General features: G+C 44.6%; 1 protein-coding gene across 1 annotated transcript in view; it reads left to right on the forward strand.

Moving 5' to 3' along the window:
* cntnap2b (contactin associated protein 2b) overlaps window positions 1-26,747 on the forward strand; it is a 42,877-nt gene that overhangs the window by 11,443 nt on the left and 4,687 nt on the right. Inside the window, exons 2-23 of the mRNA XM_062517377.1 lie at window positions 2,710-2,820; window positions 3,763-3,956; window positions 5,327-5,474; window positions 5,974-6,177; window positions 6,513-6,697; window positions 7,685-7,828; window positions 8,125-8,383; window positions 9,930-10,079; window positions 10,916-11,078; window positions 12,730-12,836; window positions 13,686-13,805; window positions 14,344-14,456; window positions 15,056-15,140; window positions 18,340-18,499; window positions 20,336-20,463; window positions 20,895-21,065; window positions 22,127-22,345; window positions 22,625-22,861; window positions 23,207-23,437; window positions 23,921-24,054; window positions 24,476-24,569; window positions 26,380-26,610. Coding sequence (XP_062373361.1) covers window positions 2,710-2,820; window positions 3,763-3,956; window positions 5,327-5,474; window positions 5,974-6,177; window positions 6,513-6,697; window positions 7,685-7,828; window positions 8,125-8,383; window positions 9,930-10,079; window positions 10,916-11,078; window positions 12,730-12,836; window positions 13,686-13,805; window positions 14,344-14,456; window positions 15,056-15,140; window positions 18,340-18,499; window positions 20,336-20,463; window positions 20,895-21,065; window positions 22,127-22,345; window positions 22,625-22,861; window positions 23,207-23,437; window positions 23,921-24,054; window positions 24,476-24,569; window positions 26,380-26,610 — 3,588 coding nt within the window. The remainder of the gene's footprint in view (window positions 1-2,709; window positions 2,821-3,762; window positions 3,957-5,326; window positions 5,475-5,973; window positions 6,178-6,512; window positions 6,698-7,684; window positions 7,829-8,124; window positions 8,384-9,929; window positions 10,080-10,915; window positions 11,079-12,729; window positions 12,837-13,685; window positions 13,806-14,343; window positions 14,457-15,055; window positions 15,141-18,339; window positions 18,500-20,335; window positions 20,464-20,894; window positions 21,066-22,126; window positions 22,346-22,624; window positions 22,862-23,206; window positions 23,438-23,920; window positions 24,055-24,475; window positions 24,570-26,379; window positions 26,611-26,747) is intronic.

Here is a 26,747-nt window from a genome sequence, read left to right on the forward strand (position 1 = left end):
GTTTGTATTTTTGTATTTGCTCTGTTTGTCCATCAGAGTATTTATTTTACTTTCACGTTCACAAGAAGTCTTCTGCTGTGCTGTACAGTATGCAATGTGAGCAGGATCAGTCTTTTCACCCCTACAGATCTTTATCTTTGAGACCCTGTATAGTAAGTCCACACACATGTTCAACATGTCCTGAGATGCACTGAAGCTAAGCGAGTGTAGCCTAGAGCTAATGGTCCTGCTGAAGGCCAACTCATCTGCATGACTGTAACCCTATTTGCTCTCTTATCCTTGTAGAGCCCATAGACCTTTTCAAAAGGGTAAGACATCAGACCGTGTTGGACTTACAGCAAAGTTCACAAGACCTGATGGATGGTTTTTGCCTTCTGCAGCAGCAGCCCCTCCATAACACATAACTTGAGCATCACCTCACATGCCCTCCCCTGGGTCCTCCCCCTCATCCCCTCCCTACCTCTCCAGGCTGTGCTGGAGGTTTGGCCCTGAAGTGCTGAACAGGTCCTGACAAATTGAAGTAGGGCTACCGTGACCTCCAGAGTTGCAGCTAAGGGCTCAGCTGGGCTTACTTGAATGCCTTTTGTAAAACCTATAGCAGCACAGACACATAAATATGGAAAGCGCTCTTCCTGGAAAGGTCAGATTAGCATTTCCCTCACCCCTGACTCTACCAAAACAAGTAGCGTTATTGTTTACTGTTTTTGAGCAACACAGCAGCTGACCTCCAAACACTTTATTCATTCTTCATGACCCTTGTGCCGAATGAATTTTGTGTATGTTGCAATTAATCTTCTCCTTGTGTACAATCATACATACAAAATCCTCGGTCAAACTCACTCTACCCAACCCAGTATCCGCACTGAGTTTAGCGTCTAATGCGTGGCACTGTTACCCCTCAATGCTCAGTCTGTAGTAATGTTATTAGAAAGGGCCAGTGCAGATCTCTGCTCAGATCTGTGTGCTACCCAACTGCAGTAGATAGATAAGCATCAGCATCAGCTTACACAACCACTTCTCCAAGAGGCTATCTGTCTCCAGCAGGGCTGCACAGAGAAAGGCGCTCAGCTCTGTCACAAAACAGAGCACTGAGCTCAGGAGACAGCTGGGAAAAGGCCAACAAGATGAAGACTGATGTGCTGACACTCAAAACATATCTGACTGGATATCAAAGTTGTGGTGTGTGTGTGTATGTGTGTGTGTGTGTGTGTGTGTGTGTCTGTGTCTGTGTGTGTGTGTGTCTGTGTCTGTGTGTGTGTGCTTCTAGATGTTTGTCTGAGGCTGTGAGTTTGCTCAGGGTTGTGTGCACGCGTCTGAGCAGTCGTGTCGGTCTGCGGCTGGGTTCGGACGAAACCGAATTGCACGGTTGACTCAGTGATGTGATTGTGAGACTCAGTAAACTTTAGTGAAAGGCCCTGTAGAGACGGGGAGGGAGACAGGGGGGAAAAAAAACCCTGGCGCGGCGTTCTGAGCCCGAGATTCCTCTCCGCTCTCCCGGCACATTATCTCTGGCAGACAGGCTTGTGCAGCAGTCCGTCACACAAAGGCAGCTCCTGCGCACACCATCCCAGCTTTTGTCACCAGACTTGAAAACTCCCGCCGGCTGGAACACTTTTGATTGACCTGGTCTAATCTCGGCTTGCAATGAGTTGCTACAGTAACTTGCTTTGCCAATTTTTTGTACCCTCCATTTTTTTTTCTTTTGATTGTAGTCAGATGTCATGTCAAAAATGAGGAGAAATAACTTGGGTAGTAGGTTGTGCTTCATCAGACTTACAGAGATACCTGAGCAGCACATGCATAAAATCTCTTGACATATCAACTTACTGTATCTAAGAAATGTTTTGTTGTTGAGCTTGTTGTTATAAAATAGTAAATTGTTCTAAACATACTATACCAAAGCATTTCTTGTCAAAACTATGCGGCTGTTGAAATGTTGAAATGAAACGTTGAAATTATGATCTGTGGCAAGAGGTATGAGCTGAGTGGGCCATAAGTTGTGCATACTGTACTTTGTCTCCTGAATGAAAGAGGTTCCAGAAGAGTGTCTCCAGACATTTTGAAATCCAGACCTTATGCAACGACTTTTTTGGCTGCCGCCTAATCATTACCACCGCAACTCAGAATAATTAGTCTAGTCTGTATCCTGTCTGGACTATTGATCCAGCCGATAAAAAGTGAAAGGCCAAAATGAGCTACAATAAACTTCTTAAGTATGAAATGAGACAGCAGCTACTGTAGCCAGCACAGTAAGGTCAGAATAAAAGTTTCATGCGAGCCTCAGAGGCCATGCGCACAAAATGAGAGCTGCCCAGACAGTTCTGTCATCCCTCTGCCTTTGTGTGCAGTGAGACGGCGGCCTTGTCCTCCACAGGGCCCTTCAGTTCTGTGAGAGCACACACACACACAGCACACACCGTCTAAGAGTTGGAGGAGAGTTGTCACGTTGACCTCAGTGCCTCACGAGGATGCGTGTCTCATCGTCTGGACCAGCAAGGCCGCTGTGAGGCCTCCATGTCAGTGTCCTCCGCCGTGCTCTCCTGTTTCAGCAGCGCTGTGAAGCCTTTTCATCATTAAGTGCACATTCCTTGGCACTCAGCCGCCTGGTCGCCTTGTGTGCTTTACTGCAGCACTATTATCCACATGTAGGTGCTTGTTCTGTGGCGTGTCTTCTCAGCTTGTGTGTGTCTGGTGTCTTTTTCTCTGCAGAAACATGTGACGAGGTGTTGGCCACCCCGCTACCGTACAGCGCGTTCACGGGGTCCTCGGTGCTGACCGGTGACTATGGGGCCGGCTACGCCAAACTCAACAGGAGAGGAGGTGAGTACCACTCCCATACCGCAGCCTGACCCCCCGCAGGCCAGCCTCAGTGGCTAACACTGGACTTGTGGTCAGCTTCACAAGACTGCACTTGGACATCACAGCCATGGGAATCATACACAACACGGAGCTGATGTCTGTTGATTTGACCATGTCTTGCTACCCTACCTTTATAGAATTGTCATGACCCTAACCCTAACCCTATACTGTACATACAGTATACTGTATATCATGCCATAACAAATTGACCTGAAAAGTTGAGGCTGTCCTCACATAGCATCGTGTTGCAGCAGTGAGCATGACTCAGTGGCATATGGCATGGTGATATTATTCTTATGAAGCAGGGCTCAAGAGCATAACTCATAAAGTTTGTGTCCCATGGCCATTTATCCAATTAGTATTGCGGCACCATTAGGGAGACTGTGATTGCCTCAGATCTCTCTCGCTGAAAACAGTAGAAAATGGTTCAGAGGAATGGTCCTCTGACTCCTCGTCTGAGATGGCACCTGACTGCAGTGGCTTTTGCTAGAATCTGTTTGAATCTGAAAACTGGGGATTTGCATGTTGTATTCAGAGATGCGATGAAAAACAACCCTAAAACTATTTCAGGAAACACAGGATAAGATCATTAGGACCCCCAGTAAGTTTGTTTGTGCTGATTATGATCATGTTTAGCTACAGACCCCGTGCTAATGTGTAAGTACACAGAGTTTGTGTACTTTATCAACTTTATGAAGGGTACAAACAAACATGTTTTTACAATATTACTTGTAACATTGCAATTGCATCGTTAGTAGTGAAGAAAAACATTATCTCTACATCTACAACATTGCTCCTGTTGAGTTCAATCTTGGTAGTCCACTCTTTGTGATGTTTGCAAGATGACTGCAGAGAATTGAGAAGATATCATTGTGTTGTTCCCCTTGCCCTTGCCTGTGTCAGGAGCTGGGGGCTGGTCGCCGCTGGACTCGGACCGCTACCAGTGGCTCCAAGTGGACCTCCGGGGCAGGAAGCAGATCAATGCCATAGCAACGCAGGGCCGATACAGCAGCTCTGACTGGACCAAGCAGTACCGGTTCCTGTACAGTGACACAGGCAGCAACTGGAGGGCCTACCGGCAGGACGGCACCATATGGGTGAGAGGAGCTTGTCACCGGGCCTGCTGGGAAGGACTGATGACAGGCTGGTGTGGGGGTGGAGGGACGGAGGGGGTGGGGGGGATGGGGTATTCCTGTCACCTATTGCTGATGAATCTGGCTTCAATTCCACTCTGAGCTGACACAACATTGGCCCTAAACTGGCACACGCCCGACCCTACACTGGCACAGTTCCATCCCTGAGCCTGTTCCAAAATAGCCTACGCCATGTGAGACGGTCGCGCGTACTACAAAAGGGAAGAATGGCCATTCCTTTTTCCCAGACATGCTATGCTCTGCTTCAGACCAGGAAGAGGGAGTGTATGAGAACTGAAATGAAGTCATGGGGGTGTTGATAGCAGGTTGATATCTGAACAATCCATATCCTTTCAGTTAGTCAATGTAGTAAGCTGCCTTTGTGTAACAAAAATGCATCATCACCTACAGTACGTTTCCCTGTCCGAGTAGAGAGCCGTGTACTCTGAAGAGCAGCACTAAATGTCCTGTGTGTATGTAGTTATGCAGCACCGCCTGCATAGGAGTGCAGTCCAGAGCCTGTCAGTCCACAGCTGCCTCAGGCACTGCTGCTGAGGTGTGCATATCCCTCTCTGACTGGAGCTTCCCCACTTTTATGTCTCTGTCAAAGTGCAGCCATAGATACTCTTTCCCCATCTACTCTAACACTGAGGCTATCGATTTGATCACAATAAATATCAGGCTCGTCAGAAAAGGTTAATGGGTTTCTTGAAGAAAAACCTTACTCATCTCTCATTTCATGAGAGATTGAATTCAACGCGACAGAATGGAGCACTTTTATTTTACTCTACACACTATTTTGCTGATGTGTAAATTAATGATTAGTACATTGTTGTTATCAAAGTGTCACCTGCTCTTTGTAGTTTTGTGTTATTCAGTAGGGTGCATTCAATTAGCGCCTCGGTGCAGGAATGCAGAGATAGCGCACAGTTCACTATTCACTCGTGTAATTGTTTTCTGATAATAAATGAATTGCAGTGCCTGGCATATGAAATGAGTGAAGCAGAGAAAAATCGGAATTCAGTCATATGTTTCTCCCAGTGTGTTTTCTGGGATCATCATAAGGGAATTAACAAGGTTGATCTGACAAATGTCAAATTTCCCCAAATTACATAAAATAATATAATCTGGTTCAAAATGATAATAGCAAATGATGTAAAAAGATCATAGAAATGATAGAAATGTCAATTCTGGATAATTCTGAGTTGCTGTGTCACAGAATTTGTGAATGCTGTGCATGCTGGAGTAGTGGCCAGACAATAACAAGAGTAGGCGCTGTGTGGTCATGTCGAGGATAATCTGTGTCACTGAACTGCTTTCCCTGGGCTCCGCAGACGTTTTCTGGGAACTGGAACTCGGAGAAGGCGGTGAGGCACAACCTGCAGTACTCCATCGTGGCACGCTACCTGCGCTTCATCCCCTTGGAGTGGAGCGAGGAGGGGCGCATCGGGCTGCGCGTGGAGGTCTACGGCTGTGCCTACTGTAAGTGATGCCAATCAACCGCCAGCAGGGCAGAGCACGCCTGAGGGGGGAGGCTTGGAGGGAGTCCAATCGTTTGAATGCCATGATGATATTTTTAAAGGAGGAGATCTTGATGCTGATCCTCTATGGACATGAGAGAGAACCCCCACATGCCCTGTGCTGCTGTCTGTCTTCTCACTAAAAATCAACTTGCGGTTATTTTGGAAGGTGCTAAAGTCTAGGCAGCTCTGTTTTGTTCCACTGCAGTGTGTTGCGACCACGCCTCATCTACTGGCTCATCTCTGATGGGTCAGTTCCCTGCGGCACGGCATAACCCAAAATATGCCCTTCATGACATGTGTTGTTATTGTCAAAGTCATCTGTGAAGACAATAACTGGAATGGGTTGATGGCTGATAGTGCAGTTTCATCTTTCCACATTCAGCCTATCCACTAACACATTTCCGTGCTTGGGCAGCCCAACCATCACACTAAAAAAAGCTCATTTTCTCCCTCCACAGGGACTGACGTGATCAGCTTTGATGGCCAGGGAGTAATGTCCTACCGCTTCCGGGCGAAGAAGATGCGCATCCTGAAGGACCTGATCTCCCTGAAGTTTAAGACGACCAAAGGGGACGGGATCCTCCTGCACGGAGAGGGACAGCAAGGGGACTACCTCTCCCTGGAGCTCCAAAGGGCCAGGCTGCTGCTCCAGATCAACCTAGGTAACCTGGGCTCTCTCACACCATCACACGCTACTGGCTTACTGCCTGTGTGTGTGTATACTGTTTCAAGAGCACTGTACAAGTGCAGGGTGTACGTAAATATACTATTATAAATATGTTATATCAGTTCATAATTATAGCTATGACATTGTTTTATGTGATACTAATTTCAGATTGTTTTGCACACCAGTTTGTGTTCCATTTTGACTTTAATTTGAAGTGTTTGTCATTCAGAGCAATTCACCTATTGATGACTCCTTGACATTGTTTCCACTCAATGTAGATGGGGGGCCATGTATCCTTAAACTGTGTCCCCTGTGCTTCTGTAACTCCAGGCAGTAATCAGTATGGCTCCATCCAGGGCCACACTGCTGTGTCCAGTGGTAGTCTCCTAGACGATGACCACTGGCACAGCGTAGTGATCCAGCGTTATCGTCGGAGCGTCAACTTCACCCTGGACCAGCACGTCCACAGCTTCCGAACCAATGGAGAGTTTGATCATCTCGACCTGGATTACGAAGTAAGTGACAGAGATTAGTCTGTGGAGGCACATGCCAATCATCCGTTCATAACTTTCAATTCCAACAATTCTGATAACATGTATATGAGTGCATCATTGTCAACCCACCTCATCTGTCGATATATTTCAAAGCTTTGGTAATTTCCCAAGCATTAGCCGCAGCTTTTACATCGATTGCTAAATTTCTTCAGCTATGAGGTTAATACAGGGGTAGTTAATATGGTATTGATATGGTTTCATTTCTTTTAACTTGCATAAAACACTGTCCTGTGGCCTATACACAATGCGGCTAATACGTATTGAAACATAGTTCCAGTGAGCTTGGCTATGAAGTGCTCTTTGTTTGACCAACATTACTGGTCTCTTTGCCCTCACAACCCTGTCTCATGATGTAACTGTGTTGCAACACTTTTGTTTATCAAAAAATAATTTTCATTTTCAGATTTGAAATGAAATGATTTCCTGTGCATCAGCCACATTAAGTAATCATTCCTCATCGGCTGCTGATTGTCTTGGTGACTTAATAAGCTTCTCTAAGTTGTATGCAGGAATGCTATTGCCAAAACCTGATCTGAGACATGATCTGACTGTGTCAGACTGCATATGCTTCTGAAGGCTGAGGAATAGGGAGCAGGTGTTCATTAAAAGGCTTCGGAGTAGAGATGCAAGAGACTTTTTAATGAGCCTCAGGCCTCCAACTCTTCTGCTCTCCTCCATGCTCTCAGTGGAGTCAGTCCATGAGGAGGCCACAGGCATAATACATAAATATACTCTGTGTCTCCTTAAAATACTACCATGTGCTTGGAAATCACCCTCATTGTATTTCAAGGCCTCTCCCTTTGTCTCTTTCGCTTTTTTAGTCTTCCCAATCTTTATTGTTCTTGCCCCCTGTGTCCCTGTTGTACTCATAAACTCTCTCTCTTTCTCTCTTTTCTCTCCATTCTATCTCTCCCTCTCTGTTCATATATCTTCCTCTTCCTCCAACAGATCAGCTTTGGAGGCATGGCAGTGTCCAGCAAGCCCAGCTCTGGAGGCAGAGACAACTTTGTGGGCTGCATGGAGGGCATTGTTTACAACGGAGACAATATCACTAACCTGGTCCGCAGGAAGAAACTGGACACCTCCAGCTTTGTATGCACCTCTATTTAATCAGCTGTTTGGATATGATTGTGTTTGCCTTTCCCCTGTCTGTATTACAGTGCTCAGTGCACCTGTGTGGATGTATTAAGATTACATAAGGTCAGACAGTAAAATTGAACATTGCAGTACATAAACAGCAGAACGGGTGTATTGAATATATGAGAGGATTTCATAAGCGCTGTTAGTGAATGCACACAGTGTCGTTGAACATGTATATTGTGCAGAATGGTGTAGATTCAGACATGTTCTGTAACACTTTTTACATTTGTTCTCCTGTTCTCCAATAGCGCAATCTGACGTTCTCCTGCGCAGAGTCGCACATGTTCCCCGTGTTCTTCAACGCCACCAGTTTCGTGCTGCTGCCGGGGCGGAGCGATGCGGACACGATGTCGGTGAGCCTGATGTTCCGCACGTGGAACCCCAATGGGCTGCTGCTGTTCTCGCCGCTGGTCTACGGGGGCGTGGAGGTCAGCCTGATGGACGGGAAGGTCATCGTGCACATCTACGTGTCCCAGAAACAGAGCACACGCGTGGACATATCCTCAGGTGAGGGTACACACACATACACACGCCGGCACACACACACACACACACACACACACACATACACATGCCGGCACACACACACACACACACACACACACACACACACACACACACACACACACACACACATACACATGCCGGCGCACACACACACACACACACACACACACACACACACACACACACACACACACACACACATACACATGCCGGCGCACACACACACACACACACACACACACACACACACACACACACACACACACACACACACACACACACACACACCTCCAGACTGCTATGTCTGTGCTGCTGAAAAACTGTAATAATCAGATGCAACCCTGAGACAAACCCTTAAGGCACTGGCCCAGGCTTGCACATATCTCTGCCAAGATCATTGATCAAAATGGAGCTACTGTAGCTTGTGATGCAAATTTTATATTGTTTCTCAACTGGGCTTCTCAGTGTCTCAGCCCACACAAAACACAACGTACCAAAGCACACCTACGTAGCAGGCCGTGCAGCGGATACTTATCCTGGTGCACAATAGTGTTCTTGCTAATGCATCTAAATACCAGGGGAGCGGAGGTGGGAGAGGATCCAGTCTAATTTGCAAAGTTTGTAGACAAACAGGATTATTTCAGAAGACAGAATTAGCTGTACAAGCAGCGTGTCTCCAAGACTAGCACTGCATAAGTAGCGACAGGGTAATAGGCAAGTTTCAAATGTCGTGTGCACAGAAGAATGCCACCTATAATGATGAATCTCTGTTATTCTCAGGTGAACCAAATTGTTTTTTTCTGTGCACTTGAAAAAACATCAGGAAGGTCAGACCTTAGCTGACTCAAGATTCCCCACAACTTCTTATAGAATTATTGTTGTTATTGTTACAACTGATTCAGAATGCTGCGGCACGCCTAGTCTACAATCAGCCAAGAGGACACATGTAACTCCTCTGTTAGTTAGTCTTCACTGGCCAGAACTACATTTAAATCTCTCTGGCCTACAGTATAGGTCACTGATTTGATCTGCTCCTTGCTATCTTAATTCATTGATCAAGATGTATATCCCCAACCGCCCACTGCGGTCTTTTGATGAGCATCAAGACTCTTTTCCTCTGTGTTTCCTTGTTGGTGGAATGAGTTGCCCAGTGCTCTTGATAGTTTTGGGTCTTTCAAGAGGGGTCTTTCAAGAGGGGGAGCTAAAGGCATATCTGTTCAACATGCACCTAGTTTATTAAGCGTTTCTTATGCGTTAAGGTTTGTTTATTGTAGTATTTAGTTATTTTCATTAGGCTTTTGGTTGTATTGACATTGTTGTTTTTTATTGCCATTTTCCTTCATATAGTTAGTACCTTGTAGTACCCAACCTTTCAATTGTTTACTGTTAAATGTAACTATTGTATTGTTGTTATTTTTATGTCACTTTTGACAAAAGTGTCTGCTAAATACCATAACCAATGTACCTGTTACCCTCTGAACACTTCCTACACCAAAGCGAAGTTCCTGAACATGATCTTTATCATTGCAACTGTGCGTCTGGACAGGGTCGGGGCTCAATGATGGTCAGTGGCACAGCGTCCACTTCCTGGCCCTGGAGAGCTTCGCCATGCTGACCATCGACGGCGACGAGATGTCCTCGGTGCGGGCGGCCCTTCCTATCATGATCAGGACGGGAGGCTCCTACTACTTTGGCGGTGAGTTCCAGCATGCATGCTGAGAGAGTTCAAAGGGAGCTTTAGGACGGCCATGCTATTTTAAGGATACTCACCATGACAACAGCACTGGCTGCCGTATTGTTGTCATCAAAAGCCTACCTAGTCATATTTAATATGGGCTACTTGGATGCTTTAATGGTAAAGCCATTGTACTTCACTAGGTGAATACAGTGGTGCACATAACTAACAGAAGCAACTGATTATATGTACATAAAAAGGCTATTTGTCATGTCATGCTGTACTTAAAATATAATAACAATACAATGGGGTCTAGGAAGAAATGTTTGTGGTCACATTATTTATTTATTTTAGTTGTATTAACAATTGACATCCATATTGAAACATAGTTCCAGCTAGCTTTACTGTGAAGTCCTTTTTATTGTACCAACATTCCTGGTCTCTTTACTTCACTGTTTCATGATGTAACTGTGTTGTAACACTTGTGGTCATTAAAAATGAATTAAGATTTGTACAGCCATCGCCATTAGCGATTGGAAATGATAATAAACTGTGACTGCATCAGCACATTCAGTTTGAAGGCCTCATGTGTCATTCTGTGTAGGGCCAGAGTGTCATGGTGGTCACACACACAGAGTGAGAGAGAGAGAGAGTTCATGCCGTGTAAATAGTTCATGCTTTGTTGATTCTCATCTCTCCTTTTCACTTACTCCCTCTTTCTCTGAGCCCCCCCCCCTCACACACACACACACACACACACACACACACACACATTCACTCCACCTCCCTGTCTCTTTGACTTGTGTGTGAATGTGAAGGGTTTAATCCAGCAAGGTGTGGTGTGTGTGTGTCTGCAGGCTACTTCCCCCGGACCACCCTGTCCCCCACGCAGAGGACCTTCCAGGGCTGCATGCAGCTGATCCACGTGGACGAGCAGCTGGTGGACCTGCAGGCGGTGGAGAAGGGCTCGCTGGGGACGTTCGAGAATGTCAGCCTCGACATGTGTGCCATCATAGACCGGTACGCCACTGAGACTCATGCGCCTCACCAGCACAGCACTGGGGCACTCTGTGTAACCCCTGTGGCAGATGTCATGTGACACATCTAACCTGGGGCCTGACACCTGCAGAGAGCCACCGAGGGTTGGTGTGTGTGTGTGTGTGTGTGTGTGTGTGTGTGTGTGTGTGTGTGTGTGTGTGTGTGTGTGTGTGTGTGTGTGTGTGTGTGTGTGTGGAGGGGGGATTTAGTGCAGAGCCAGTAGTGTTATTCACACAGAGAAATGCAAACTCACATGGACACACATACACATCCCTACAATTGTGCTGTACATGTACACAATACACTCAGACACAACACACTCTCTGTCTCTCTCTCTCACACACACACACACACACACACACACACACACACACACACACACACACACACACACACACACACACACACACACACACACACACACACAAATAATGAGAAATACACAGTGACAATAACATGACAACAGATCCTACCCAAGCAGAAATGGCAAACCTCCCGGCTGTCTCTTGCCATTTTGCTCCTTCTTTATTGTTTTTCTCTCCCCACCCCCACAACCGCCCCACTGACGCACACACGCGCGCACACACACACACACACACACACACACACACACACACACACACACACACATACACACTGCATTTTCTCTCAGCCCACTGCGCGGGGCACTGTTGTGTCTCTGGGGATATGGAGATGTGTGTCGGTGTTGGAGCTTTAGCGGATTCAGCAGAGATTGTGGCAAGTTCACATTTCCATTGCGATGGAGTCGTTAATCCCACCTCTCAGTGTGAGACAAAGCCCTGAAACGCACTCAACCGCAAAATAGCACCAGCACAGCAAAGACATGTTTTCTTCCTCTGTGTGAGGTCAACAAAAACGCTAGCATGTTTAATCAAAGGGGTTTGTGTTGCAAAAATCCAAAATCCGAACGAAAGACGAGGAGATGTCGTTATATGGATGCTTCCCTATCCGTGTGTGTGACGAGTTGTGTCTTTGCGAGAGCGCTATGAAGAGCCTGTGAACTCTAAAAGTGAAGAAGGGCTTGCTAGCTAACCCCCCCCTCTCCCCCCAGCCCTAATCTCACGCTGTGGGAGCAGCACTTGAGACACAGAGGCGCACGTACCCCTGTTTGATCCGCGAGGCGGCTTCGCCTGTCAGGATCCCACCGGCCCCTGATGTGTCTCTGATATAAAAAAGCAAATTAAGAAACTTCAAGTCCATCACGCGCCAGCACTGTGCTCCTGCTGTGTCAAAGGTCACCTATGGCCACACGTAGGGAGCTGTGATTGCATGGCTGTCTCCACGCCGTGAACACACTGATCTGTGTGAGGCCATAATGAATGGATCATGTGCCGTGCTGTATGGGACGCTGAAGCCCATGGTCCCATGCTGACTAGAGAGAGGAGAGACGCTCACTGTGTTCAATCACACACTGCCCCTCCAGGCTCTCGGTTAAATGCTTTCAGCAGCTCCATCCAGCCAGCTGGAGAGACCACCTCGCAGTATACGGACAACACACACCACACATCACACACACACATGCAGACACACACATGCAGACACACACTGGCTCACACACACTGTGTAAATAACTCATCCTATGTTGAGTCTTGACTTCTCTCTCTCTCCCCAGGTGTGTGCCCAATCACTGTGAGCATGGCGGTCGCTGCTCTCAGACGTGGGACTCCTTCAGCTGTGCCTGTGAGGGGACGGGCTACACCGGGGCCACCTGCCACACCTGTGAGCCTCTAGTCTTATCCCATGCATGAGCTAATGACCAGTAGAATACAAGAGGACTGTATGCTTTATTTACATTGGAGTACCTGTCTACTGACAGCTCAGTTTCCAGAATTTCATGTCTGTAAATGGATGGAGGAGTTGAAAAACCTGCAGTCCATTTACCATTTATGTCGGTAGTCTACTTTTTTCTCAGACAAGAGAAAATGAATAGATTCAGCTGGATGAGGTTTTGCAGTCCCGACTGTAAATGCCACCAGCAGCCTCTCTCTCCTACATTCAAACTCAAGCCTGTAGGAAGTTTTCACTTATCGGAGCACTAGCAGATTACAGAAATAAGTTTACATCGTCACGGCAACACATTCATCCTCCAGCTGCCTGTGCTGTCTGAGGTGAAATGCCCTTCCTCTGAGGACAGCCTCTCTGACTAAAGCAGCCAGGAGGAGTCGACTGCTGGAGGGAATTTATAATGAAAAATATACCATGCCAAACATTACTAAACATACCTGTAATGCACTAATGTTAGTGTGCCTAGTTTTTACAGGATCAGGAACTTATAAACAAATTAAAAAGTACTATTATTTAAGTGTGCCCATATATTAGCTACAGTGTAAACAACAATGGGCCACAGAGCAGGTCTAAACATATTTAAAAAATATGTTGCGTCATTTCAAAACAGTAGGTTATTGTTCAGTATTTATTAAATATACATAAAATACCCAAAAATCAGAATAGCTTATATTTTGTTTTTTTCACATGTATGCCTAAGCTATGCATGCATTTCTAGTGGGCTGATCACTTTGGCCTTGTCTATAAATCATCAGTATGTCCTGCTGCTGTTTCCTCCCGTAGCTGTGTACGAGCAGTCCTGTGAGGAGTACAAGCACCTGGGGAGGACGTCCGACACCTACTGGATCGACCCGGACGGCAGCGGCCCTCTGGAGCCGTTTAAAGTCAACTGTGTCATGACGGGTGAGTGACACTCTCAACAGCATTACAGCACAGTGGCAGGCAGCTCAGGATTGATTGATACGGCATCAACATTGTACAAAATGCCACTGCAAGAGAGCTGGCCTGGAGCTAGTTGGTTTGCTGGATATACGGGCAATACAGATGTTTTTGACTTTACAGACTGGCTTCTTCTAATTCTGTTGATATTTATGAATGAATGTTTGAAAGTTTTTACCAAAAAAGAACCCCTCCACATACAGTAGCATGTTTAAGCATGTACTATAGAGTGATGTTTGAGCATTCCTACTTTGACTGTGGATAAGATCAAGACTGTATCGGGATGTGTGAGCATTCTTATGTAGTGGCATTGTACCTGAGCTGCTCTGTTTAGAGAGTGGCCCATATGTTGTGTTTTGCTACAAACTCGCATTCTCATTCAGACCGTTAACCTGAGGTGTGTGGTGCTGTGTTTGTGTGTGTGTGTGTGTGTGTGTGTGTGTGTGTGTGTGTGTGTGTGTGTGTGTGTGTGTGTGTGTGTGTGTGTGTGTGTGTTTGGTAGAGGATAAAGTGTGGACAACTGTGGCCAATGACCTGCCTGCCCAGAGCCCAGTGAGTGCAGAGCTGGAGTCAGCCACGGTGCTGGATCTCAACTACAGCATGTCAACTGAACAGGTGGGCTCTTGCTAAGTCATGATGGACTAGTTTTGCAATCCAAAGCATGAACATTAGCATAGAAATGAAATAAATTTGTCTCGAACACTCCTCAGAAAAGACCTTGAAAGTTTGTTGCCAACCAGTTTTGCAAGACAAAACTTTCAACGTCAGTCTCAATCAGGGAAAAAGGTGGCAAACAAAGGACATTCAAATAGTTATATTGCCCTTGAATATTTGCATTTAATATAAAATCCTCAGGACTTGAACTCCTCAGAGCAGCCTTTCCACTATGAACGGGTTATCAGAACAAAACAGGATGTCTCCCTCACTGCAAAATGTTCATAGCTCTAGGGCTGACATTTAGAGTCAGACATTCATTATACAATTGTTCAGACTTTTAATTAAGTTTAATTAAGACATGCAAATACAATGGTTTTTTTAACACAAGTTTTGAGTTTGACATACCATAATAGACACGAGTTTGACTTTGTATGCAAAATAACACAGCTGCAGTACACAGAAACTGTTACTGTGTAATCTTGAAGATTGACAGCAAGGTTAGAGAACGTTCCTGGCATATATAGATGGTTTTAAACTGGTTTGTGTCCTCCATGCAGATTAATGCTATCACCAGCAGTGCAGAACACTGTGAGCAGTACTTGGCCTATGCCTGCCGCATGTCTCGTCTACTCAACACACCAGGTACCATGCACTCTCTCTCTCTCTCTCTCTCTCTCTCTCTCTCTCTCTCTCTCTCTCTGTGTGTGTGTTTGTGAATGGGTATATACTGTATATTAGCTCTCCATATCAACAGTCTATCATATATTTAGTTTAGTCTGATACATTTTTCACCTTTCAATGCAAATTCATATCACACGTGTGTGTGTGTGTGTGTGTTTCATTTAATGTTCATCATCTCTCAAAATCAACAGTAGTATGGTCCCATAAAGTAACACGGACGTACAGTAGATTTCTATTTCGCATACATACACTGTATATCTACTTAGGATATACTGTACACTCCGCAGAGACAGTTAAAGCTGCTGACAGCTGGCACTATCAGTCCATCCTCACACCATGTCCTTGTGTGTGTAGAGAGAGGGAGCCAGAGGCAAGCAGGTATAGCATCATGTTATCAGCACAGACTCCACTCCAGCCTCTGCCTCTGTTTGTTTACTCTCAGACAGACAGAGAGAGAGAGGGAAAGAGAGAGAGAGAGAGAGAAAGAGAGAGAGAGAAAGGAAGGAAGGAAGAAAGAGCACTGTCTAGCCTCCAGGCCCACAGACCATCTTAACAGTCAAACCCACAACAGGTCCAGCCGTAACACCGCCAGTGTTTTTCAATTAGGCTGACGACTTGACAGCCAGCGCAAGCAAGCCCATTAAAACAGATGCTGTCTGTCAGTCAGAGGCAAGGAGTTTGACTTTGGACTGTCCCGGAGGCCGCCAAGGCCTCCATTACACTAATCTGGTCTAGACTGCTGCTGACTCTACAAAGGTAGCGACCAAGCTGACAGTTGGTTGCTCTGTGCTTAATCACTGATGGACCATGTCTTTTCTTTGGATTAGCACATCTAAAGTTTGGATTTAAAAGTTTTTCAGGGTCCCCGAGGCTCTTTGAAATCGTTGAAAGTAGGGTTGTGCTCGTCCATCGTGATGGTTGACAGACGATGGAAAGCAACCATCGTGATGCCACGCCCCCACTTATTTCTACTGCAGACTAAGCTAAAATATTAAAAAATAAAAACTTTTCCTTGGAAATAAAATTGAGCCTAGAACTGATGCACATGTAGGGTGCTTAAGAGGCTGTCAGCCAAACAAAACAGGTGAAAGGGATACAAATAATGTTGTCATATGATCAACAACTCACATGTGTCCTCTCTTAGTTACCAGTGTAATTTCATATACACCTTGAGTGATCGCGTTGTTTTTTAACTTTGAACGTAAGTTGTCATTTGTTTCAATTGACCCACCCAGTCGGGTCAATTGAAACACATGTGCGGGACGAATGAAACAGCATATTGTAAACAGAAACCATTCACTTTACTCTAGTTTTTATGAAACATACCTAACAACATACTTCTGTACTTATCATGGCTAAAATTTCACCTGATTCTTCAAAATATAAGTAGGTTAAAAAATATATATATTTTTCCATGTGCGTCAATGTCGAGATAAGCGTTTCGATTAAACTCACATTTCTTCATTTTATACCATGCTGATGACTACATTTCCATCTAATTTACTTATTTCCCGTTGTAAGCCTTGTTGAGGGATTCACAATTGATCTTCCTCTTTTATTTTGAAACATTTATTTTTTTTTTGCATTGATAGTTCGGGACGATTGAAACAACTGTTTCAATCGTCCCGACAGTGCTAACTAACACTTAAACATATTTTGCTTCTAAACCTCAAAATGCTGACAGTTAACACTTTCAGACATGTTTAAGTAATGATTCATCTCTCGTATGGTCATGTGATCATTGCATGAAACAATAAACACGAGTTGTGATCACAAAAAAATGACCGCACATAAGATTTTACTTGCCGGTGTCAAAAACAGGTTTGCGGGGATAACGTTGGAATTCGATGACGTCATGGCACGAGATTTCCCGTGGTTGGCAAGTCTTGTGTGTTGAACAAACTGACGACATATGACATTTCAGATGTGCATGGTTTTCGAGGAAATCGCTGTGTTACTTTCGTCCCGCGTTTCAATTGACCCGGCTCTCTTACTAGGATTTTCTTGGAGCAGATCTTCCACACAGTAGCCCAGTCAGTAGCCTATGTCTCTTAGCTGTCCACTTTCACCAGGCCATATAGCCTATATAATATTTAATATAGGCCATATATAGCCTATAATATAATATATTTATTTACAACCCCCCCCAACCCCCCCCCCCCCCCCCCCCCGACGACGATATCATCGTCCATCGTGATGTTTTACTGTACACATCGTCATATGCCAATTAAGGGGACATCGCCCAACCCTAGTTGAAAGTTTGTGAATCTCCGTAAATCACATCAGTGACTCTTGTGGAACTCAATACCAAACATTGACAAAACATTCAGAAGCGAACAGTACACTGCCATTAAAACAAAACAAAGCAAAAACTTCAAACAAGTGATACAACGATCTTACTGTAAGGAACATTGAAAGGAAAGGAAAATAGTTCAGATGCCTACCTGGCGAGAAGATTTAAAAACAGCAATATCTTAATAACAGCACTCCGATGCTCAGCAAAGCGATTGACTACTCGCTGTGACCTCTCTCATCCAAACCACCAGCATGTAGGCCTCCCAGCCTCTTGCCTCTGGCAGACGCTACAAACGCTTCTGACTCCTGAACCAAAACTCATCTGGACTATTTATTATGTATTTAACATGATTTTACTTTATTTAGATTATGTTTCTTTTTTCTTTCCTCTCATCTGTTTTTGGCTGGACCTAGCCTACATTACCACCGACATTGTTGTGTGGTAATAAAGTATATACTGTATCTATCTATCTATGAAGTCCTCTCAGTGTTTTTGAATATAGACGAACAGATATGGGTCATTGAAAGTGCTTGAAATCAATTTTGTGTTAGAACCGGCAAAAGATTATTTATATAATGGGACTGCACTATTTAAAAATGTTGAAAAGTGTTTGCATGTTCAAGCCTTTAGCTTGAATTCCATTTTAATTGAGAACTTATGTAAGGATTGTCTGTATTCTAACATTAACCTTGTACACTGAAGCAAAACATAGGCTACCATATATGAACTGTAAGTCACTTTGGATAAAAGCATCTGCCAAATCAATACATATAAAATATAATGTCACATATGTAATGTCACATATGTAAATGTACATCTGTATTATATGTGTGCTAATATGTGATGTTTTGTGTGTTTGACTAGCAGAGGGGCCTCCGTTCACCTGGTGGCTGGGCAGAGGCAATGAGAAGCACACCTACTGGGGGGGCTCAGGGCCAGGTGTCCAGAAATGTGCCTGTGGGATCGAACGCAACTGCACTGAACCCAGCCACTACTGCAACTGTGATGCAGACCAGAGGCAATGGTAAACTCTCAACCTTCCTGTGAATAGATGGCATTGTATCGTCATAATAATAGTAGTAATAGACTTAATAGTAACGTAATAATAGTAATAGACTATAGTAATAGTAACAATAACTAGAAATGCCTAGAAATTCCAAGGAATTACCAGTGCATGAAAATGCAAAAAAGTACAGATAGATCATGTAGATATGGTTACCAAGGTGTAGCTAGGGTAAACATGGTGGTTGCATAGTTTAATGAAAGTTCATAGTGTGAAGGTAGACCGTCAAGTCAAGTCTCAAGTCTTTTGTCACGAGTCCAAGTCAAGTCTCAAGTCTCTCGTTATCTGATCTGTCCCTAGAAGGCAAAAACCCACCCGACAATGAAGTACTTAGAATATAGTGTTTGAGTTAGGCCTACACAAAAAGTTGGCTTGCAGTTCATCCTGCAAACTTAAGAAATGGACAAATGTCATTTGGACCACATACAGTATGCGCACACTCTCAATAGGCCACATATTTCTTAGGCCCTTCCTTTCACTATTACGTGGAGCCTGTTTTTCTCGAATTGATTTTGGATATGTTTTTGAACTGAACATATGTTATAGCCCACACGTGTACATCAAGGTAATTAAGTAACTGTATATTTTATGAGTTATGTTGGGTAGGTCATTGCCATACCACTGACTTGTCATGAAGCTGGTTCACTTTACGGGTATGTTTATTGTTTTGTAAATTAGGCTACAAAGTAACTACTGATGTGACTACTTTTGTGAAATGTATGTATCTAAGCTTGGTACATTTTGTCTAAAATGTTTGTGTAGTTAAGCTTCATTTAATATAGAGTAGCTGGGAACTTAGCTCACTACATTTTCTAAGTAGCTTGCCCATCACTGCATGTATCTAAAAGCACAGTTGATTTGTGCATGCCGAGACCAACTATTAATTATTTGATAAGGACAGCAAGTTCATTATTTTCATTATTTTGGGTTGCTTACAATCGAATTGCAGACCAAACACCTTGTACAAATGTGCTGTAGACTAATTTAAAAAAACCGGATCACTCGTGAACAGCTTATTGTACAGCGGGATGTTTAACATCTCCGTATGCGGTAAGGTCTGCTGTTTATTTTGATATATGGTTTGTCATACATTCAACCAAATTCTAATAATAATAATAATAGTAATAATAATAATAATAATAATAATAGCTGTGTATTAATAATAATAAATTATTATTAATCATACAACTTATTATTATATTATTATTGATACACCTTACTATTATATTATATTATTGATCATAATAATAATTATTAATAATTATTCTTAAATAAAAGTTTTTGAACTTACTACAAATGTTCACATGGATTTAGCGCCACTAACACAATTGATAATGCTTGCTAGCTAACTCAGGTTTGTTGTGATAGCCATTCAGTAAGAATGTGTGCCTCTATTAGCAGGCGGCAGCAGAATTCTTTTCCAATTACTTTTTTTTGCAAACACAGTTTTGCAAACTAGGTTGAGTTTTTCTAAGAAAAAAAGAAACTTAACACAATTCACAACCTGCAAAATAACTATATCCTGTAAAATGAAGCACTGCAACCAAAACTGTTGCATTAGCAAAATCAAACTTTTGCACCACACACTTCATATCAAAGATCATAGACCTAGCCAAAGGAAATCATTGTAAGGGACCCAATACAGCCCATCAACCAGTCAATCAAAGCAAGGGCATGCTTGTAAATAGACTCAAGGAAAGGATGTTTTAGTTTCAGTCAACACAGATGAGATGTAAAAAACAATAGGATATCTACTTGAAAGTATGAATTTTGTGTTTCCTTTTGTATGTCCATCAGGAGAGAAGATTCTGGAATCCTCATGTATAAGGATCACTTGCCCGTCAGTCAGGTGGTGGTGGGGGACGTGCGGCGCTCTGGCTCTGAGGCCCGCCTCACTGTGGGGCCTTTACGTTGCCAGGGAGACCGTAAGTAGACTGGTCAGGGCTTTTCACTCTGTTTCTCCAGACAGTATAAAATGAATAATATATCAATAAATTATAATGACACATCTTTAACCTTTTACCACTGTACTTAGTACTAATGTTTTCAGTAGCAGTGAATACTTAAGAAGTAGTGTATACCGCCACTAGACAAGTATACAAGGGATATTGTATTCATGCCATGGAATGTATAAACTCACTCTAGGGATTCACACAGAGTTTTAAAGTCTGTATTTAAACAGATGCTGTGTCAGAACCTATTTCACTGCACAAAATGGCATTGACTCCAAAACATACTTTTCACTAAATGAATGAAAGAAAACAGTTTAACTCATGAAAAGAAAGCAACTGACAAGTGTGGTACAAAACTGCGGTACTAGAGTGAGTTAATGAGTGAGTTTGAATCGCCCTGTCAGGTAACTACTGGAACGCTGCCTCCTTCAACACGCCGGCGTCCTACCTGCACTTCCCCACCTTCTCAGGGGAGACCAGCGCAGACATCTCCTTCTATTTTAAGACCTCGTCCACTTACGGCGTCTTCCTGGAGAACCTGGGCAACTCTGACTTCATCCGCCTGGAGCTCAAATGTAAATGCTCTTAATGCTTTTAAATAATCTCGCCTGCTTATTTGGCAGGCAGTCATGAATGCTAGATATTCATTGTTTTGACTGAGCAGGGGTTTTAACTGATTGGAATAATGAGGTCATTCTTTTACTGGGGATTGATTTAAAGTAATTTTGCCATTGCTCACAAGAGGTTTGCAAATCAATCACACTGAGATCAATTCAATCTTGAATTTCAAAATGGGCAGGGGATTGGATTGACTACCACATTACAGTTGGAATGCATTAAAGGCCAGTAAGCACCAGATCTGGCCCCGAGAGTTGCTGTGTTAAGTCTTACCCAGCCAGCCATATTCCATCTGCACCATGTCCATACATTAACATGTATTAGCATATGCTATATCTGGAGGGGAGTGGACCTTATGCATGGAAGGCTCTTTAGGCAGCTCATTTGTTTCCGGGGGCATTGCTATTATTAATGTAATGCGTCTACATGGACCCGGTTGGGTGTTGCACCCAGTGAATCAACGCGTTACAATGCAGAAGGATTTATGCGTGTGTTAAAATGGTTATTATTGGGCACACAAGATGTTCAGTGTCGGAGTGAACACGTAAGGAGCAGAATATAACAGAGGATGAGGGTACAACACAGCTAATGCTCCACAGGAAATGAATTAGCTGACTAAATAGCTTTCTGTGCATAAGGTCCGTTAATATATCCATCTGGAGAATACCATGCTACTGTGTGGCTTAAAAAAGCGTATGAACCATTGTAGCATTAAAACATTCTATACCTACCCAAATGCCTTCTGAAGGTAGCGAGAAAAAGCACATTAATGTTCAGATATTAGGAGTGGGTCTTAGAGGTAAGCCTTCAATTTGGAAACACTCTCCAACTGACATGAATTGTCCTTCACTGAGATTTGTGAACTCGGTGACTCAGTGACACCAAGTGCCAAGTGAAAAGATGGCAAGACTGCAAGCCATGTAAGACCAGGGTCAGTGAGGTGGTACGGTGCAGCACATACACACTCACGCTTGTGTGTCTCCCTCTCATCCCCTCTCATCCCCTCTCGCCCCCTCAGCACCCACCACTGTCTCGTTCTCCTTCGACGTGGGCAACGGGCCAGTGGAGCTGACCGTGAGCTCGGCCGGCCCGCTCAACGACGACCAGTGGCACAGGGTGGAGGCCGAGCGCAACGTCAAGGAGGCGGCGCTGCAGCTGGACGGGCGGGACAGGGAGGTGCGCCTGGCTCCGCCCCAGGGACACACCCGCCTGCAGCTCTTCAGCCAGCTCTTCGTGGGTACGTGAGATACGAGGGGCTTACAGTACTGCGCTTATTACCGCACGTGCTCTTGCTGTCCACCAATGTGCTTAACCCCGGACTCATGAATCCTCTCTCTAATAATAGCTATTATCCACTACAGGCCGCACTTATTCTGATCAGTATTCTGAGTTGGTCCACTGATACGGCTTCTACACATGATGAATGTCAGAAAATGATTGGATGTGGTTGGATTGTTTTCTGATGAAAATAGTGGGTGTGTTCTCATTATTGCACCCTCTTGCTGTGACATCGCAGGTGCATCAGGCGGTCAAAGAGGTTTCCTAGGATGCATCCGCTCCCTGAAGATGAATGGTGTGACCCTTGACCTCGAGGGGAGGGCTGAGGTCACGCCGGGGGTGAAGCCTGGCTGCTCGGGACACTGCAGCAGTTACGGCATGCACTGCCAGAATGGGGGGAAGTGCCTGGAGAAGTACAACGGCTACTCCTGTGACTGCTCCCTCACCGCATTTGATGGCCCTTTCTGCACTGAAGGTAGCTTAGTCAACTTGTACTTCATGTGTTGTTTTAGTGCCATAGACAACGGCATGGTGTGCTAGGCTATGTTTATCATCATCTAACCATGCTGCTGTAACACACTTGATGTGGAATAGTCAAATGATGATGCAGGTAGGGCTATCAGGCCACATCCTATTAGTTCACGCTCATTAGAGCTCCTGATTACTGATATCAGTCCCTAAAAATAGCAGTACCATTAAAAAGACCACACGAGCTATATTTATTGCTACATTTTAAGGACAGCCTGTGATTGCATCCTTACTTTAGCGAGATGCCTAAACGCTGACCAAGTATGGTCTCTCCATCCTTTCCCTCTGCTAGATGTTGGTGGCTACTTTGAAAAAGAGACGGTGGTGCGCTACGACCTGATGTCCGACCCTGGGGCCTCTGCTCTGAGGGACGGCAGAGGAGCCCTGTCCCCGCTGAGCGGCGAGGCCAACCTGACGCACGAGGAGCTCACCTTCAGCTTCAGCACCTCCAACTCCCCCAGCGTGCTCATCTACGTCAGCTCCAGGACACAGGACTACCTGGCCGTCGTGCTGCGCCACAACGGTGAGACCCTCCGCATGTCCTGGATCAACCAGCGGGGCTGAGGCACATGATGTGCAAAGTGATTTACCCAGGGGGGCGCTGTGGCGCAGCAGGCTACAGCGCCCGTACCATTTACGGGTCCGAGTGCCCATGGGGACCCAGGTTCGAATCCAGCCTGCGGTCATATCCCAATCCCACCCCATCTCTCTCTCCCAATTGTTTCCTGTCCACCTCTTCACTGTCCTATACTAATAAAGGCAAAAAGGCCAAAAATATATACTTTAAAAAAAAAAAGTGATTTACCCTGATGAAAAGTGATTTACCCTGATGACAGAATCATTAAAATCTATCTATCTTTAATGACATAAGATACAGTACAGTAAATGATAATGTATCAGTATGTAAACTGATTTGTTTGTTATTTTCAACTCTGACTGCCATTCTCTCAGATAATTGTGGTAAAGGTGTTCGTGCAGTGTTTAATGGAGACATGTTTTTATGCAGGCACCCTTCAGATCCGTTATAACCTCGGGGGGCTCAGAGAGCCGTTCACCATCAGTCTGGACCAGCGCAACATGGCCAACGGGCAGCCCCACAGCGTCAACATCTCCAGACAGGGCAGGGTCATCCAGCTACAGGTAGGGACTAGCAGCTCACACATACACATACTGTATCATATGTTTACATTGGCATTGTGTTCTTTTGAGTCTTTTAAAATGGTTTTATATTCTTTGTTTTTCATGGACATTTGCTCTGATTTAATGAAGTCAATACAGCTGTTGCTACATGGCTCTGCTTATCATCCTTAGTTAATTACATCAGAAAAATACAGGAGGGGATGAAAAAGCTGTTTCATGCCACTAGTGATTTATGATAATAGTGGTGTGTGTAGTGTAGAGATAAAGTGGTATCTCTTTAGGACACCACTAGATGGTGGTAAACAACTAGAAACACTGTTGGTGGGTCTATGATTGGCAGAAGGAAGTACCTTTCGCTATGTGCACTGTAACCATCACAGGGTGAAATACTGACGTTCTGTATGTTTCTACTTTCTTACAGCTGGATCATTATCCATCAGTGAGTTACATGTTACCAGAGGCTTCAGACACAGAGTTCAATCTTGTCAAGACAATATTCCTTGGAAGGGTTTTAGGTAAGCTGTTATCGTACAATATTTATTTATTTTTTATTTATACAGACTTTCCTATATTCATCAGTGATACTGTTGCTTAGCTGGCCTAAAATTGTGAATAGTCTCAAAGAAGTCAGACAGTAAAAAGGTATAAGAGTCTTTATAAGGCTTGCTTCAGCTCTTTCTGCTATGAATCGCTGGTCCACTACAGTCCAGCTGTCCAGATCTCCCCAGTGTTGTATTCCCTTGAAGATTATTATCCACTAGCTGACTAAAAACCCTGACATCATCTTATGATGTGGTCAGACTCCTGCTCCAGCGTCCAGGTTTTCCTCCAACTGCAGCAGAGCTGCCAGGAGCGGCATACCGATACGCCCACAGCAGCATAAAGAGCTGAAACATAACTGAGCATCCCGCCCCCCCGCACACACACAGACAGGCTGGCAGGCACAGCTAGAGCCAGGGACAGGCTGCACGTGGGCACACACATAAGGCTCATCTCAAAGGGTGCTGGAAGTGAGGGGAGCAGCGGACGAGGAGAGCCAGTCTGCCTCTTAGGCATTTCTGCAGGCACGCACGCACACACACACACACACACACGCTCAAAAGACAGGCAGACAGGCAGTGAGACAGGCAAGATCGGTGCAAGGCACAAAGTGCCACAGAGCGTGCAGAAGAGATACTCTGCCACGTATGGGAGAGAGAACCTTCAGTCTCCTTCAGCTTCTTCAACCTGCAGGTATCGCCGTGCGGTTCCACTGTCTGTTACTAGGCTAGGACTAGCATGCAGTTAGCACTGTTTACTGATGTGTTGTCATTGACTGATGTTGTGCATGCAATGCTGCATCAATCCTATTTGTATCCTGTATCCTATTTGTATGCAATTTGTACTTTTGTTTCTCATGTAGGTGTTGCACTGTATGTCTTGAAGTGTGTGTGCAGCAGATCACGGCTATTAGAGTGTGTGTCATGGATGTTATACATTAGTGAGAAGACACTAGTGAGGTGAGGACAAGGAAGAGCAGCACAATGAGATGCAGCCAGAGGGAAATGGGATTTTCCAGAACAAAGCATTCATGCAACAATGCCCTAACTTGTTGCCAATGAATGCCTACAGCGTGTATAGTAGGCTGTGCATGATACAGACTTGGAAGGCTAGATCACATCTCTTTTAAGTTGTTGTATTACTTTTATTTCAGTTTATTTATTTGATATTTGTATCGCCCTATTGTATTCAAGCGTCCTTGTTATTAGCAAAACATAGGCATCTACTGCTGTATTGCTGTCAGCTGATGAAGTGCTTTTGTCAGATTTAATGACAGATGCTGTGATTGTTTTGTCTCTTGACTGGTGCCTGGTAGACATTTAATCTAGCTCCAGCTGTGGATCTTTGCTCACTTAGTGTGGATTTGGTTTGCTCTCAGAGAAATTGAGGTTTAACTATTAATCCCAGTGTTATGTGCCAAATGGTCCGTGACAGACGCTTATGTGACAGCTCCTCAATCTGAGATTCTGCACCTTTAAAAAACTTTTTTTGTGATTATTTTAGATAACTGTCTTTCTGAACACTTTTCTCCTTTAGGATGTGCAAAATGATATATAATAGTAACCCTCTTCCACTCCACTACCACTTTCACCATCACTTCTTATGCACACATTTGCAAATGCGCTTTCAATATTTCCATAGATTAGATCTCCCATGGAAGCATCCATCCCAAACTCTGTAGTCCAACAACAACATCAATCCCCCTGGAGAAATTAAGCTGCTGGATGATGTGGTTGTATATGATTAGTTCATATTTTTTTTTTTATCTTCCTGTGTGTTTCACAGAGACGGGTCAGATTGACTCCGTGATCATCGAGAAGTACAACACCCCGGGCTTCGTGGGCTGCCTCTCCCGAGTGCAGTTCAACCGCATCGCCCCTCTGAAGGCAGCGCTGCGATCAGGTGCCTCCTCGACGGCTTCAGTGCAGGGCGTCCTCGTGGAGTCCAACTGTGGGGCGTCTCCTCTCACTATTTCTCCCATGTCTGCTGCCTTCGACCCCTGGCACCCAGAATCAGGTGAGGAACTCACTGGGCTGGGTGGTGATGGTGGTGGTGGTGATGATGATGATGATGAAGATCAGTCTAATGATGATGGTGTTAATCATGATGGGGTGATGGTATCAATGTACTGAGATGCAATGTGATGAATGTTT

The sequence above is a fragment of the Sardina pilchardus genome, chromosome 2, assembly GCF_963854185.1.
Source record: "Sardina pilchardus chromosome 2, fSarPil1.1, whole genome shotgun sequence".
NCBI lineage: Eukaryota > Metazoa > Chordata > Actinopteri > Clupeiformes > Clupeidae > Sardina > Sardina pilchardus.